Source organism: Rana temporaria, chromosome 1 (genome assembly GCF_905171775.1).
Source record: "Rana temporaria chromosome 1, aRanTem1.1, whole genome shotgun sequence".
Classification (NCBI taxonomy): Eukaryota; Metazoa; Chordata; class Amphibia; order Anura; family Ranidae; genus Rana; species Rana temporaria.
In genome coordinates, this window is record NC_053489.1 from 432,960,774 (window position 1) to 432,978,955 (window position 18,182).

At 43.2% G+C, this 18,182-nt stretch overlaps 1 protein-coding gene across 1 annotated transcript in view; it reads left to right on the plus strand.

Moving 5' to 3' along the window:
- The first annotated feature begins 499 nt into the window (after positions 1–499).
- The window catches only part of SPARCL1 (SPARC like 1), a 46,997-nt gene continuing 29,314 nt past the window's right edge, over positions 500–18,182 (plus strand). The window contains exons 1-5 of the mRNA XM_040325904.1: positions 500–629; positions 1,276–1,340; positions 6,366–6,410; positions 13,122–14,042; positions 14,755–14,818. Coding sequence (XP_040181838.1) covers positions 1,287–1,340; positions 6,366–6,410; positions 13,122–14,042; positions 14,755–14,818 — 1,084 coding nt within the window. The 5' untranslated portion in view covers positions 500–629; positions 1,276–1,286. The remainder of the gene's footprint in view (positions 630–1,275; positions 1,341–6,365; positions 6,411–13,121; positions 14,043–14,754; positions 14,819–18,182) is intronic.

Below are 18,182 nucleotides of genomic sequence, written 5' to 3' on the forward strand. Positions count from 1 at the left end.
ACAATGCCACATGGGACATGTAGTTCCGCAAAAGCTAAAGGCCGTAGTTTGGAGATCCCTGCACTAGAAGACAGAACAAAACAAAATGAATTGAACATGATTCCAATAGGGGAACTAAGGATGTGTGGGAATATATAGTGATAGAAACTAGTGACTACTACACCAGAAAGTTCACTAGAGGCAAACAATGTAAGATTAACACCCTGTTACACACTGCTTCTTCTCCTGCTACCTACTTATCATTTTCACTGCTTTTTTTTTATTTTTTTTATCTGACAGGGTGACTGTATATGTTATCCATGTAAAACTTTAGATTTTATAATTCAGGGTCTGATTTGTAGCCTTTCATAGGTTAAAATAATTTTGCCTGGAAATGTAGCCATCAATCTTTCTAGTAGGAACATTTGTCTGTGACAATGCTATTTGCTCTGCAAACAGGGTATGACAGGCCAGCACAATTTCAACTTCAGTGGGCTTCAATCAGCTTCCAGTCACAGAACAATCATAAAGAGAAAGGGATTTGGAAGGTTTTTCTTGTCTTACCCTAAATGTTTGAGATCCTGACTGCCTGCATTATTGTTTGTACTGCTCTTTCGAGCAGCCTGGATATACTGTAGGTTCTCACTGAGGTATGATTTTATTTGTTATATATATATATATATAAATGCTATACCCAAAGTACAGTAGGCTTAAGATCTCTACTGCATATTGCACATATTTTTTTTTTGGCATAATCAGTGTAGGTAAGCAAATCTTTTCGAAAAGCAAGGCAGATCGTAAACGTTTTAATTCTTCTAAATACATGTGCGATTATTTGCCCAGGATACAAAAAATCATGTAGCTCATAAATGCTTGAATTATTAAATCGTGTGATTCTTTGCAGATCAGACAAGTCTATTCACTTGTTAATTGATAAGTTGGCGATTCTCCTGCTTTAGTCTCCCTATAGTCTCCCTAATATGTGGCACATTAACACTTGAAATACATTTTTAAATATCTATCATAAAATAGGTACTTTTAAAATGATCTGATAACAGATATATTATATACATCTAATGAAAAAAAAAATTATTTCCATTAAAGAATGCAATTAAAAACATTGTTATTGCCTGATGATTTTAAATCATAATGCTCAGTGTTAAATATTTGTCTTCAATTACCTAAAATCAATGCATATATAAATATTTTTGCTTTTGAAATATCTTTTACTATTGCAATTATACAAGAAAATGCCACATTTGCAAAATGTAATTTGTGTTTATTTTTGCCTAACAGGAGGAAAAATAATGAATTTTTTCACTGTCGTATCATGTGTTGTTGGGATCTATTTTGCCTCATCGGTGAGTATTGTTTTGGCTTTCATTTCTCTAATGCCTCGTACACAAGACCATTTTTCTAGGCAAGAAAAAAATGAAGTTTTTTGCAACGTGATTCTTCTCCAGCCTGACTTGCATACACACGTTTATGCAAAAAAACTTCCGACCAAAGCGCGGTGATGTACAACACGTACGACGGGACTATAAAGGGGAAGTTCCTTTCAAATGGTGCCACCCTTTCGGCTGCTTTTGTGCTGCATACTTGATTATGAGCATACACGTTCTTTTTCCCCTTTGGAAAAGCATACACACGACCGTTTTTCGCGACAAGAAAAAAACTGACAGGAATTACGACGAATAAAAAGACAGCTGGTCTCAATTTTTTTTTGCAGGCAGTTTTTTCGTAAAGAAAACTGCTAGGGAGCATACACATGACCGGTTTTCACGACTAATTTAAACAATGGCAGTTTTCTCGTCGTGAAAACCGGTCGTGTGTACAAGGCATTACAATGTTTTATTTGCTTTCAAAATACTAGATTTTATTGATTAAAATTGGAGGAAAAGGATTGAAAGCAATACTTATAGCAACCAATAAGATTTGCAATTTTACTATTATGATGTGCTTTAGAAGGTACTGTACATGCACAAATCTGTTCGCCGTTAGTAAAAGGCACAATCTGACCCCTAAAATCTTAGAAAAGGTAAAACACTCCTCTACATGAAACAAGTAAATACTGCTATTTCACTTTTTTTTTGTCTTGAAACTGGTGCACCCAACCTTTATATGGGATGTGCAAAAGAAAACAAAAACAGCATAATTGGGAAAGCTAATAATTATTGGTTACACTTGCAGTTATGTGACTATAAAAAGCAATATTTCTATACTGTAACCTTTGTATTTCACTGGGCTCCAGACACTTTATGTAAGCCACAGGTAGATGAAGCTTCCACTTATGTTTGCAGCTTTGATGATGGACCCTCCCATCCTGGTCAAAGATCTAATCAAACAGGAAATTTTAGTTCTTGAAAATCTCTTTGAAAGTTATATTTTTAAATTGTCTTTGTGATGTTGAAGTTTTCTTTTTCTTTTATTAGGTTAGTGATGCATTATCATCTTACTTTTTTTAATCTGTATTAATTCTTGTTCTTTTTTTTTTTTTAAGCAAAAAAATAGTTAAACTATACAGGTCTTTTTTTTATTGATAACATTATCCACAAAAATGTTGGCATTATTTTTTATGTTCTACTGTTTTTAAACAGATTCACCATATTGCATTTAAACTCCTGATGCTGTCTTTGTGCCTATAGGAATTATATACAAAGTTGGACACAGTTGCAGGCTGCAGTTAGTTTTCAGTGTTTTCTTTTTGTTTTTTTTGCAGTAGACAGTAAAAAAAAAAGCAAAAAAATAAATAAAATAGAACACGAATTAGAATGGAATGAATAAAACAGAAATCTTTGCATTAAATATGATTAACCACTTCAGCCCCAGACCATGTGGCTGCCCAAAGACCAGAGCACTTTTTTCAATTCGACACTGCGTCGTTTTAACTGACAATTGTGCGGTTGTGCAACGTGGCTCCCAAACAAAATTGACATCCTTTTTTGGTAGGTTGGCAAAAGCCTCTTGAGGGGGCGAGCAGGAGTGTCAGGACACCCACTAACACACAGCTCATTTCTCTATCTGCAAAGTAGAGAGTGTCCTGACTTGCCTGCTCGCCCCCTCAAGAGGCTTTCTCCACACCAGGGAGAAAGTGTCACATTACTGTGTGGAGTTACAGACAGAAGAACAGGAAGTGAGGATTTCTCAGAAGAAATAAGGACATTTAAAAGCAAAATGTATGCTGATACAGTATGTATTTTAAAATGCTTGTTTTGCTTGCCTTTTTTTTCTCCAATTTTGACTTCAGAGGAAACCTGTGCTAAAAGTTATGTGTCTGTCTTTACATTGTAAAAATGCTGGTTGTCTATTTGTCAAGCTGGCCTATTGGCTTCAGTATTCCAGAACAGGTAGGCAGATTAGGAATTCTGACCTATAGCAGAACTAAAGTCTACTGCAGGTCCCCAAGGAATTTGCCATAACGTGCAAGTATGCACAGCATATTTATGCATTGTGGCACACTTACCCGACAAAGCGCCCCCACCAATAATGGGATGTCCAAGACCACATGGGATGTCCAAGACCACACTCATAATTCTGTCACTACCTCTAAGGCCGCGTACACACGGTCGGTCCAAACCGATGAAAATGGCCTGAAGTCCAGTTTCATCGGTCCAAACCGACCGTGTGTACGGCCCATCAAAAATGTTAAAACTTGCTTTAAAATCGAACCGATGGACCGCTGCCCGATAGGTCCAAACCGATGGTTAGTACACAAAGCATCGGTTCAAAACCTGCGCATGCTCAGAATCAAGTCGACGCATGCTTGGAAGCATTAAACTTTCTGACCCGATCGGTTTTTGAACTGATGGTGTGTAGGCACATCAGACTATCAGGCCACTTCAGCGGTGAACCGATGAAAACGGTCCGTCGGACCAATCTCATCGGATGGATCGACCGCGTGTACGCGGCCTTACACCTTCACCTGGATGTTATTCATGGGTTAAGCTATTGTGTCTGGTCTGGGATTACATTACTCCCACACATGTGTCAGGGAATTAACTCATCCCAGCACCAATGCTGAGCATGTACACTGAGCTGCACATGTGAGGCTTGTTGTACATAAAAATAAGAAATATAGCTGGCAAACAGAATAGGAGCTTTTAATTGCAGATAAGACATACAATGTCCCCTCTGCAATAAAATCCTACCTCCCTGCAAATTTTGCTCTTAAAGTGGAATTTCTGTATTTATTTTTTTTTTTTTCATTTTTCATCTATTAAATCTTTTGCCCTTGTTGTTTTAACTTTGGATAGTAAAACATTTTTTCTGCCAGTAAATACCTTATACAGCCCACTTCCTTTTTCTTGTCTGGTAAAAAGCCTAGGCTTATAGCATCATGCACAGCTCCGTCTCTCACTCTCGTGAGTCATAAGAGGGCCAATGAGAGCTGCAGAGCTGGAGGTGTGCCTGTGTAAATCCAGGAAGTAAACAGGCAGCAGATTCAGCTGCCCACAGTTAAAATGGTTGCAGCCAGACTCCGTGGAGGGAGATTTCTGCAGCATATTTGGCAAGTACAGAATCACAGTATATATAAAATAAAATGCAAAGTGGTTGGAGGGGAGCTTCAGAAAGGCAAAGATGTTTTTATTACAAATTATTTGAGCAGACTGCAGTTCCTCTTTAAGACCTTAGTTCTGCTACAACTCTGACTTCAGTTGCCGCCTGTTTGTTCTGGCTCAGTGACTAAAAAAATATTGATGTTAGAGCATCAGCATGACTGGAAGGCAACCAGCAGATTCAGGAGAGGAAGCTTCTATATTTCTTTCAGCACAAGTAATTTTTAAAAGTTGTAAAGCCATAAAGTACGCTATGTGATAAGCCAGCAGAAAAATATGTGGTGACATGCAAACAGCCGCAGAAAGCTGAAAGCTGTGACACCTCTCAGCCTTTTATTGATTTGCACGGGCTGCTGGCCATAGCATCTGCTTTCTGAATAGACACTTAGGGGTAGATTCAGGTAGAATGGCTTAAATTTGTGCCGCCGTAACTTAGTGAGGCAGGTTCTGTATTCACCAAGAACCTGCGCCCTAAGTTACGGCGGCGTAGCGTAAATCTGCCGGCGTAACCGCGCCTAATTCAAATTGTGAAGAGGTGGGCGTGTTTTATGTAAATAAAACATGACCCCACGTAAATTACGTTTTTGACGAACGGCGCATGCGCCATCTGTGAAAGTAACCCAGTGCGCATGCTCCGAATTAACCCGCAAAAAGCCAATGCTTTCGACGTGAACGTAAATTACGCACATCCCCATTCACGGACGACTTATGCAAATGACGAAAATTTGACGCGGGAACGACGTCCATACTTAACATAGGATACGCCTCATATAGCATGGGTAACTATACGCCGGAAAAAGCCTAACGTGAACGACGTAAAAAAATGCGCCGGGCAAACGTACGTTTCTGAATCGGCGTATCTAGCTAATTAGCATATTCGACACGTAAATATACGGAAGCGCCACCTAGCGGCCAGCCTAAAATTGTAACTAAGATACGAAGGGCGTAAGAGACTTACGCCGGTCGGATCTTAGTCAAATCTATGCGTAACTGATTCTATGAATCAGGTGCATGGATACGACGCTGCACACTCAGAGATACGACAGCGTATCTGGAAATACGCCGTCCTATCTCCTACCCAGGGGTCAAGTCCTGGTAAAAAAAGTGTGGGAACTCCCTCCCAAGATCCACTCCCCACCAAAAAAAAAAAAATGATACGCTCATATGAATAATTACTAAACCGCATGTTTTTTTTTTTTCGATCCACTGTACCTTAGTAATCCTTTGTTACTGGCCGCTTCCTGAACTTCCTCGATGCCGCAATGTCTCCTGGGAGCTTTTGTCATTGTTCCCAGGAGACATTGCGGAGGTCTGCCGCGAGTCATCGCGGGATTTAGAAAGAACTTGCTTAAAGACCTCCGCAATGTCTCCTGGGAACAATGACAAAAGCTCCCAGGAGACATTGCGGCATCGAGGAAGTGACAGAATACCCGCACACTACCCGGTGAATCCATATACAGGAAGCGGCCAGTAACATAAAGGATTACTAAGGTTCGCCTGCCCCTGACAGTGACTCGAGCTGGGCATCACCGCTTAGTGAAGGATTGGCTCGGGCGGCTCGGCTGCTCTAGTCCTGCAAAGGGAACTGCGTTCCTGCTGTGAAAAAAGTGCAGGAACTCCGTTCCCACGCATTCCCGCAGGACTTGAGCCCTGCTCCTACCTGAATCTACCCCTTAAGTGGGTAAGACGGTAGTACCGTGTCTGAACTTTATTATACTCATTCAGTTTTATACTTACTGCATAATACCTGGTAGGTAATAGTTATGCAGTATTTGTAAATCTAGTACAACTGTTAATTATATATATTTTCTATATATAATTATTTTCTAGGCTACATCTTTCCATGTAAAGCATGATGTCGGGCATGAGCAAAGGGTAAGTTTTACTTATTTTTCAACTAATCATATCTGGTATTAAAATGTTAGACTCCTGACAAATGTATTGTAGCAACATCTTTTTTAGCCTTGGTACAGCTGACCTAAATGAATTCTCAGTATATTTTTAGTAAGAATCCGCCACGTAGTATATGCCACGTGAAGCATCTATATTTTCTATGATTAGGAAATCAATGATGCATGGTTTTAATGCAAGCTATCCTGGTATAAGAGGTCATATGCTACATAATAGGGATTTATTAATAACCCCTAACAAAGTATAGTTACACACAGGGCCAGATCCTCAAAAGAGATACGCAGACTTAACTGCTGTTCAGTCTGTGTCTAACTTTGGAAACGATCCTCAAAAGGCTTTTTCCAAAGTTAGGCAGAAGATCAGGCATGTGTAATTGAATTACACTGCCGAATCTTAGGATGCAGTACCGCATCCGCCGCTGGGGGCATTTCGAGTCGAAATGCCGTTGCTAGTATGCAAATTAGCACTTAAGGCGATCCACAAAGCTTTCCAGCTTCGTTTTTTCGCCGTAAGTGTTATTTTGCAAGTGTAAAACTAGGGCTGATGTTACAAAGTGTAAACTAGTCACACCATGTAAAAGCCCATTCCAGCGACGGCATTTGGTATGCATTCCCGAGGGAGAACTCCACGGCAATTCGTAAAGACAAAACCGGCATGGGTTCCCCCCCAGGAGCATACCAGGCCCTTAGGTCTGGTATGGGTTGTAAGGGGACCCCCCTACGCCGAAAAATCGACGTAGGGGGTCCCCCTACAATCCATACCAGACCCGTATCCAAAGCACGCTACCCGGCCGGTCAGGAAGGGAGTGGGGACAAGCGAGCGCCCCCCCCCTCCTGAGCCGTGCCAGGCCGCATGCCCTCAACATGGGGGGGTTGGGTGCTCTGGGGCAGGGGGGCGCACTGCGGGCCCCCCCACCTCAGAGCACCCTGTCCCCATGTTGATGAGGACAGGACCTCTTCCCGACAACCCTTGCCATTGGTTGTCGGGGTCTGCGGGCGGGGGCTTATTGGAATCTGGGAGTCCCCTCAAATAAGGGGGCCCCCAGATACCGGCCCCCCACCCTAAGTGAATGGATATGGGGTACATCGTACCCCTATCCATTCACCTGTAGGCAAAAAGTTAAAGTTAGTAAACACACAACACAAGGCTTTTTAAAATAATTTATTATTCTGCTCCGGATGCACCCCCCTGTCTTCTTTATTAGCTCTATTAGCAGGGGGGGCTTCTTCTTCCACTCTCCGGGGGTCTTCTCCGCTCTCCGGGGGGGGGTTTCTTCTTCCGCTCTCCGGGGGGGGCTTCTCCGGACTCCGGGGGGCTTCTTCCATCTTCTCCCCTCTTCCGCTCTTGACTCGGCGAACCCCGGTTCTTCTGCAGATGTCCGGTGCCTTCTTCTTCAGCGCTGGCTGCCTGCTATGTTTGTGTGTTAGCTCGATTTCAAACAGGCAGCCGGCGCGGTCTTCTGTGACGTCAGGGTCTTCTCTTCTGTTCTTCTCCCCTCTTCCGATGTTGACTCGTCGCCTGTTGTCGCTGTAATGATGGAAGCGCGCCTTGCATCCCATTTATATAGGCATCACCGTCCCATCATGCTCCGGCAGGTACCCACGTGGTGGGTGCACGTGGGTACCTACCGGAGCATGATGGGACGGTGATGCCTATATAAATGGGATGCAAGGCGCGCTTCCATCATTGCAGTGACAAGATGCGACGAGGCAACATCGGAAGAGGGGAGAAGAACAGAAGACCCTGACGTCACAGAAGACCGCGCCGGCTGCCTGTTTGAAATCGAGCTAACACACAAACATAGCAGGCAGCCAGCGCTGAAGAAGAAGGCACCGGACATCTGCAGAAGAACCGGGGTTCGCCGAGTCAAGAGCGGAAGAGGGGAGAAGATGGAAGAAGCCCCCCGGAGTCCGGAGAAGCCCCCCCCGGAGAGCGGAAGAAGAAACCCTCCCCCGGAGAGCGGAGAAGACCCCCGGAGAGTGGAAGAAGAAGCCCCCCCTGCTAATAGAGCTAATAAAGAAGACAGGGGGGTGCATCCGGAGCAGAATAATAAATTATTTTAAAAAGCCTTGTGTTGTGTGTTTACTAACTTTAACTTTTTGCCTACAGGTGAATGGATAGGGGTACGATGTACCCCATATCCATTCACTTAGGGTGGGGGGCCGGTATCTGGGGGCCCCCTTATTTGAGGGGACTCCCAGATTCCGATAAGCCCCCGCCCGCAGACCCCGACAACCAATGGCAAGGGTTGTCGGGAAGAGGTCCTGTCCTCATCAACATGGGGACAGGGTGCTCTGAGGTGGGGGGGCCCGCAGTGCGCCCCCCTGCCCCAGAGCACCCAACCCCCCCATGTTGAGGGCATGCGGCCTGGCACGGCTCAGGAGGGGGGGGGGCGCTCGCTCGTCCCCACTCCCTTCCTGACCGGCCGGGTAGCATGCTTTGGATACGGGTCTGGTATGGATTGTAGGGGGACCCCCTACGTCGATTTTTCGGCGTAGGGGGGTCCCCTTACAACCCATACCAGACCTAAGGGCCTGGTATGCTCCTGGGGGGGGAACCCATGCCGTTTTTTTCTTTGAAAATTGGCATGGAGTTCTCCCTCAGGAATGCATGCCGCTGTCATTTTTTTTTTTCCCGACGCAACTTTTTTAAGCCGTCGCGATCCTCAAAACTCGGCATAACGTAACTTCGCGCATGCGCAGTACGGCCGGCGCGGGAGCGCGCCTCATTTAAATGGGACTCGCCCCATTTGAATAGGAACGCCTTGCGCCGGCGGAATTTTAGTTACACAGCCTGAAATTTCTAGATAAGTGCTTTGTGGATCGGGCACTTAGGTAGAAACTTTAAGGCAGTGTAACTTAAATGGGATTTTTTAAGTTACGCCAGGTTTTTGTGGATCTGGCCCACAGTTCTTTTTTTCACCCAGTCTTGCCACTTTATGTGCAGTACTTAATAAATATGAAATTTACTGTATGGTGATCTCGAGGCTTAAAGCGGTGGTTCACCCTAAAAACGACTTTCCCCTATTACACTGCCCCCCCACATTACAATACGATTATGCCTATAATTTTTTTTTTGCTGCTGTACATACCTGGGTACAGCTATTTACCCGTGTCCTCCGGGTTGCCAGTCCCGCGGGAGTGGGCGTTCATAACATGGCGGTGATTGACGTTTTGACAAAAAAACGAGCTCCCCCCGTCGCGTAAGCCGCGTCACGATTGGCGAAAGGAGCCGAACGGCGATGCGCAGGCGCAGTATAGCGCCGACTCGCCGTTCGGCTCCTTTCGCCAATCGTGACGCGGCTCTGTCTGTCAATATACAACAGACAACAGACACTGTGGGAGATTCCTTCATGCACTGTTTGGCATGGATGTAGATGTAGATTTCAGCCTGCAGGCTGAATGAAATAGCTTAAGTGCTATAGACTGACTTTATGGGTTTGAGTAAATGTAAGGGTTAGGGAGGATGGAACATTAAGGGCCAGGTCAATAAATACTGATTTTAGTGTTGGAGGTGGTAACATTTTTAGGGTTAATTATGGGGGCTAGGATAAGTGTTTGGGTAGGGGAGGGTTAAAGTGTAATTAAAGTCTACATTTCGTTTTTGATAGCGTGGTGAAGAGTTGGACCACTGTCAAGTTTTTTTTGCTGTTTGTGTTCTTGTTAGGGAGATTCGCTCTCTCTAATTTTCTGGATAAACAATGTCATTATGAATATTACTGAGGGTAAATTCAAAATTATGAGTTGCCGCCAGAACAGGAATGGAGGGAAAATCTATCAACATGGTAATTTGTGCCCATGACCACTGTCTAAGAGAAGATATGTCACCCCTATTCAGACACATGGCAAAACAAGTCTACAGTACAGGAAGTAAAGGGAATACCCCTATTAACAGATGGGGGGGGGGAAATGATTGCAGTTTTGACCCTCCCCTACTGTTAGAGTTCTGTCCAGCTCTCTTCTGGCTCATTTCCAGCTCTGTTCAGGTATCACCCACTACAGCTCTGTCCAGGTCTGTTCAGACATTGCTTGTTTCCAGCTCTGTTTAGGCATTGCCCACTACAGCTCTGTCCAGCTATGTTCAGGGTGCCAGTGATCTACATACAGGGTGCCAGACTATGGATTCCAATGTTTTTTTTTTGAAGCATGGATATAATAGGCTTCAAAAAAAGGTGGGCTCAGAGAACAGAGCACTGCACCCCCCCCCCCGATCCTACCCAGTTGTGTGACGATAGAGAATAAATATTCACTATTTTCAAACTAGATCTCCTCCCCACCAATCAGAAAGCGGATCATGAGACCCGTTTCCCGATTGGCCAAACAGTTGATCCTATTGGACACCCAGCACCTAGGAGGAGGAGAGAGGAGATGCACGGCGGAAGGCGTAAAGGACACATCAGAGGACACCAGAGCGATACTAAAATCTATTTTTTTTGTTAAAAATAACAAACATGTCAAACTTACCTGCTATGTGCAGTGGTTTTGCACAAAGCAGCCCAGATCTTCCTCTTCTCTAGTCCCTTGTTGGCACTCCTGGCCCCTCTGTCCTGTGTTGTGACCCCACGGCAAACAGCTTGCTATGGGGGCACCCGAGCCACAGCTCCCTGTGTCCATTCAGACATGGGAGCCAATGGTGTTTAACTGCTGTCTCAGCCAATGAGGAAGGAGAGTCGTGGATAGCCGAGTCTCACCTGCAACATCGCAACGTATATATGTACCTCATGAAGCCCTATGGAGGAACTTCTAGGACATTTCTAAGGAAGCCTAGTGTTACTGCTTACCTTCACCATCAGAGGAATGAGCTCTCAAACACTTGGTTTACCAAGTTATTCATAATACCAAAACCAATTCTAACCAATTTGATGCTGACAGATCATTCAATGTTATGTTTCTACCTACCTTTTGCTTGCACCTTGCACAGACTATGAAAGTTGACATTGTTTTCAAAAGGGAAACATTAAAAACATTGCTTTTACCATGTAACAATGTGCAAAACCACAGATACATTTGCATCAGGATCAGTGATTTTTTACAACTGTTTGTAAATATCTGAGAATTTGTTATGCTGTGTTGACATTTTAAGTGTGAGAGTCGGTTCACACATAGGCGGCACGACTTCGGGGGCGACTCTGCAAGTCGTCCTGAGGACGACTTCAGAGGCGATTCGCAAAACGACTTCTGTATAGAAGTCAATGCAGGTCGCCCCGAGCCACCCCCGAAATACTACTGGAACCTTTTTTCTAAGTCGGAGCGACTTACGTCGCTCCTATTAGAACGGTTCCATTGCATTCAATGGGACGCGACACGTCAGGCGGCTGAGCCGCCTGTCGTGTCGCCCCAGTGTGAACCGGGTCTAAACCAGAAAAATGACTTGTTATAGGTATTGTTAGAGTTTCCATATTGTGTTTATACTGTTTAAATATCAATTGTCTGTTCTTAGTAGGAGTTCTGCCAATTTTCAGGTTGTCAGTAAAAATTGTTCTCTGTCAGAAATGTTTTAATTTTTGTCAGTAAAAAATGCTGCGGGAGGTTGGCAACACTTATCTACATATACAATATGAAATGAGACTGTCCTACTGGAATAAAATTGTATTTCAAGATGACAGGACACTCTCTACAGGCACAATTGTCTTAGACAGAAATAGATATTAAAATATAACATGCAGGAAAAAATATGAAAATAATTCTAGAAAATATGTTAAGAGTTTAGTTCCATTTATAGTGCCTTGAAAAAGTATTCATACTCCTTGAAATTTTCCACATTTTGTCATGTTACAACCAAAAACGTAAATGTATTTTATTTGGATTTTATGTGATAGACAAACACAAAGTAGAACATAATTGTGAAGTGGAAGGGAAATGATAAATTGTTTTCATTTTTTTTTTTTTATAAATAAATGTCTGAAAAGTGTGGTGTGCGTTTGTATTCAGCCCCCTATACTCTAATACCCCTAACTAAAATCTAGTGAAACCAATTGTCTTTAGAAGTCACCCAATTAGTAAAAAGAGTCCACCTGTGTGTAATTTAATCTCAGTATAAATACAGCTGTTCTGTGAAGCCCTCAGAAAACCTTAGTAAACAAACAGCATCATTGAAGGCCAAGAAACACACCAGACAGGCCAGAGATAAAGTTGTGGAAAAGTTTAAAGCAGGGTAAGGTTATAAAAAAAATATCCCAAGCTTTGAACATCTCACGGAGCACTGTTTAATCCATCATCTGTATATGGAAATAATGTATGGCACAACTGCAAACCTACCAAGTCATGGCGGTCCACCTAAACTGACAGGCCAGGCAAGGAGATTAATTAGAGAAGCAGCCAAGAGGCCCATGGTAATTCTGGAGGAGCTGCAGAGATCCTGCTTACCTTCACCATCAGAGGAATGAGCTCTCAGACACTGGGTTTACCAAGTTATTCATAATTTCAATCCCAAAACCAACTCTAACAAATGTGATGCTGACAGATCATTCAATGTTATGTTTCTACCTATAAAAAAATTCAAAACCGTTGGTCTATCACATAAAATCCCAATAAAATACATTTATGTTTTTTTGGTGTAACATGACAAAATGTAGAAAATTTCAAGGGGTATGAATACTTTTTCATGGCACTGTAAGTGCAATATTTGTTAAATGAATGAGTTATATAACCTTAATTATACTATTAATTTCTATAGATAAACAGAAGTATGCAAGAGCAAGAAACTACAGACAACACTGGGGAGAAAATGATCAGCGAGCCAGTAAGAATAATTGAGAGAAGACAAAACACACAAATTATTGGACATAGCAAATTCAAATTAGATGAATTTCCACAGGAACACTTAATGAATTTAGATAACAAAAAAAGTAGAAACAATAGTCTACCTGACCAGGATGGCAAACAAGGACAAAATGATTATATTAATAGATATGAAAACGAGGATAAGCACGAAGAAGACAGCAATGAAGATACAGCTGTTATTTGGATCTCAGGAGATCCTGAGCAAAAACATAACATTCAGACATATGACAGTGAAGATCAACAAAGTGGAGATGGATTGACTTCAGCAGAAGACCCAGAGCTACATGAAAATTTGGAAATGGAGTTAAATATTGTGAGTGTGAAACTGGATGGGGATAGCAGTAAAGAGTACTTAAATATTCCAGAGGAGATGGATGAAGACTTAAAATATGTTCTTAACAGTACTTTGCATGACCAAAACATGAATGCTGAACTCTCAAATAAAACTTCCAAGGATCATATTTTACAAAATACTAAAGGCATTTTATCAGACTCAGAAAGTGAACCCAACAACAACAAAGACGATAATGATAACAAGGAATCTCATGATAGGGCCAAAATTGAAAATAATTTTTTATTATATGCAAAAAAGGGCAGAAACATGACAACACTTTTAAATGATATTGACTTCATACAGAAAGAAGAAGTGGAAGAAGAGGAAACCACTCACCAATCAATGGAGAGTGCTGACAGTGGAGGTGATGTGCCAGAGTACCACAACAACTTTAGGCAAAAGGAAAATATCACAGATCAAACTCTTACTACTCATTCACCTGAAAATGCAGAAATTGGTTTAAACCACAGCCATGTGCAGGTAGGCCATTATCATCACGGAAGGAAGTAAAAAAATAACGGCTTTGTTCGAGAGATAACTCTAGATTAGCACCATTGAATGATAGGGATTTACCTGTATGCTCCTGAGTGTGACTGCAGGTGTGTGATTCCGTTCGTAACGAATGGATTTTCATACGAATTTGTTAGTATTCGTACATTCGGATCAATTCGAACATCAGAATAGCTAAAAGTACTAAAATACGAAAATTACGGAATTACGAATAAGAAAAATAACGAACAAGCAAAAATAGGAACGTACAATTGCACAAACTTACTAAAATACGAAATACCGAAACAGCAAAAAAAAGAAAATTACATCTATAACGAACGATTTGCATTCCGTATTTTAAATCATTTGTCTGTTCGTAATTCCGTATATTCGTATTTTCATTCGTATGTTCGTATTTTCATTTGTGTGTTTTGTAAATCCGTTTCTTTGTCTGTTCGGTAATTTGTGTACTCGAATCGTTCTTTCAAATGGGCACTGGGCAGTGTAGTTAGTGAGTGATGTATCGTACTTAATATCTTAGCCAATTCAGCTTATCTCTTTTGTGTTGTGCAACACCACAGCAGGGAATTATTATGCTTTTCACTGGTTTAGAATTTTTTTGGGGTTAGCTGGTAAGTACTTACCAATCATAGTCATTGATCCTTGTGCCTGCATAACTCAAAGGGTTTAATATGTTTTTCAGGAAATTGATTCTGCTTTGAAGAAAATTATTAAAATTGTTGAAACAAACAAGACAAAACTACCTGGTAAGTGACATAACCAAGCTGGGATGAACTGTGAAAGGGTACATATAGTTAGTTAGTCACTGCCAGAGTCGCTTTTTACATTTTTCGTGCAGATTTTAGGCCTAAAGATTATTCAAAACCCCTAAAAGAGCATATCTTTTCTGACTCCTGGCCCATCAGTGTATATTTGAGAACATAGGAGGTGGGACAGACCAGGAGTCTTCTAGGCCAGTAATCTAATAATGCTGCATAAGTGGGCAGAACAGACCAAGAGTTTCTGCACCATATTTACCATTGTGAGGTACCAGATTGTGTGATCCAAAGTCATACACTTTTCTAAAGACACATAGGGCCAGATTCTCAAAAGAGTTACGACGGTGTAACTCAGGAAACACCGTCGTATCTCTGTTTTTGGCCCCGGGTATCTATGCGAGTGATTCCTAGAATCATTTTCGCATAGATACGGCCAAGGTCCGACAGGTGTAAGTCACTTACACCGTCGGATCTTAGATGTAATGCGACGCTGGCCGCTAGGTGGCGTTTACGTTCAGTTCTCATTTGACTATGCAAATGAGCCTGATACGCCGATTCCCGAACGAATTAGCGTCGCGTAGTCGTCGCGTACGTAGTTTCCGTAAGCGTAAGGTTACCCCTGCTATATGATGGGTAACCTTACGCCAGTCCGCCGTATGCCATGTTAAGTATGGCGTCGGCTCCGCGTCGGCTTTTTCCGTCGGTTACGTTGTTTTCCTAAGTCGTTCTTGAATACGACTTTATGTCAATGACTCTCACGTCGGCGTCATTGACGTTTTCCGTCGTGAGCTGGAGCATGCGCACTGGGCTATTTTTCAGCCCGGCGCATGCGCAGTTCAATCGGCGCAGGGGCGCGCTTAATTTGAATACAAGCCGCCCCCTTTGAATTACGCGGCCATACGCCGGGCCATTTACACTATGCCGCCGCAAATTACGGAGCAAGTGTTTGGGGAATACGGCACTTGCTCCTGTAAGTTGTGGTGGCGTAGTGTAAATAGCTTACGCGCCGCCGCCGCAGGATATACGAGAATCTGGCCCATAATGACTATTGCACTACTGATATATAGGGACATTGTAAAATACTGTGGCACGGCCCTTCTGAAGTAGAGATCCTCCTCACAGTAGATCACGTTGGGTCTTTGAATCATACTTAACCATTTGAGAAGGGGTAACAAAAGAGACCATAAGAAGCAAAGGTGGATGCTTGCAGCACTTTAATTTCCAGGTGGTCACACTATAGCAAGCACCTGTTTGACTGGGTGCTTTTGTGTCCCTGAAGAGAAGAAAACAAGTACACCAAGATGATTACCATATACACTGATCAACCATAACTTTATGAACACTGACAGCTTAAGTGAATAAGTTGATTATCTCATTACAATGGTATCTGAAAGTTGGTGGGATATTTGTTGTATTAGGCAGCAAGTAAACATGTTATGCTTGAAGTTGATGTGTTGAGAGCAGAAAAAATGGGCATTGTAGCTTTCTATGTATAGGACTGGACACCAGTCAGGGTACCCATGCTGGACCATTTCCACAGCCAGTAGCACCTACAATGGGCAAGTGAGCATCAGAACTAGATCACTGAGCAGGCCCTGATGGTAGCTTCCTCTTTTAGCAGGATTTGGCACACTACCGCACTGCAAAAATTTGTTTGAGGTGTTGACTTGACCTCAATGTTCTCCAGATCTCAATCCAATCGAGCATCTGTGGCATGTGCTGGAAAAAAAAGTCCAATCCATGGTGGCCCCTCGCAAATTACAGGACGTAAAGGATCTGCTACCTGTGGCTTAGTGCCAGATATCACAGTATACGTTTAGAGGTCTAGTGGTGACCATGCCTCAATTTATAAGTGCTGTTTTGGCAGCTAAAGGGAAACCTACTAAATATTAAGTAAGTGATCATAAAGTTATGGCTGATCAGTGAAAATGCTCATAGAATTTGCTAAGATTTTACTGGTACAGCAGAGGTGGCTCTAGACATTGAGTCTGATGTTGGGACAGTAGAGAGACCAGTGGCGGTGCATCCATAGAGGGCGCAGGAGCGCCGCCCCCTCTCTCTCCTGCACCTCCACTGAAATACAATACATAGATTCATGCATTGCATGAATCTATGTATTGTCGCTGCCGCCCACTATTCAGATGGCCGGCCCCCTGGTGAGCGCCGGCCATCTGAATAACGGCAGCTGGTTGGCTTTGGAAGTGCCTATCAGTGCCAGGCGGGGGGGTCAATCTGGTGGCATTTTAGGGGAAAACTGGCGGCAATTGATGGGCACAGTGGCGACAATGGCATGGCACAGTGGCTGCGTTTGGCATGGCACAGTGGCTGTGTTTGGCATGACACAGTGGCGACAATTGATGGGCACAGTGGCGAAAATGGCATGGCACAGTGGCGACAATGGCATGGCATAGTGGCTGCGTTTGGCATGGCACAGTGACGACAATTGATGGGCACAGTGGCGACAATGGCATGGCGCAGTGGCGATAATTGATGGGCACAGTGGTGACAATAGCATGGCACAGTGGCTGCGTTTGGCATGGCACAGTGGCGACAATTGATGGCACAGTGGCTACGTTTGGCATGGCACAGTGGCGACAATTGATGGACACATTAGCGACAATGGCATTACACAATGGCGACAATTGATGGCATGGCACAGTGGCGAAAATTGATGGGCACAGTGGCGATAATTGATGGCACAGTGGCTGCGTTTGATGGCATGGCACAGTGGCTGAATGACCAACGTGTTCTACTTCTCTCTCACAAGTCTAGGGCTGTAACATTCTCTCCCGAGACATATTCTGAATGTGTACCTGCTAACTTTTGAAGATTTTTGCCATATGCCTTGCTACAGTTATGATGAGCCTACCATAAACATGTCCATTCACTCAAGAGCCTGTACAAGCAAAACAAAGCTTCCACTCTCTGAACCTCTTCAAAATGGTGATGGAAGGTTTGAGATCTTGGGAGGAAGCAGAACATCAAACCAACAGAGACACCTCCTCCCACCTGCTTGCAGTACAGATGTACAAACTATTTAATGCTTTGACAAGGGTGACTCCAAGCAAGTTGGTTATGTTGGGATGTCAGCTGTTCTGTTGTGCTTTTTGTCCCTTCAAAGCAGTCCACTTTGTGATACCAATCCAGGCCACCAAGCTTTTACCAGCTCTGTAGTTCCCAGACTGCTTGTAGGCAGGTGCAGTCTGCAGTCTCCACTGATGCAAAGGGAGAAGAAGTCATAGGGGAACATGTTTCCTCTATGGTTTCCTGAGTCTCGGGGGCAGTGATCCAATTGGATGCTGGCCACCCATGTGACTCTGACAGCCACCTTGGGTGTGGCAGAGTCTATTTA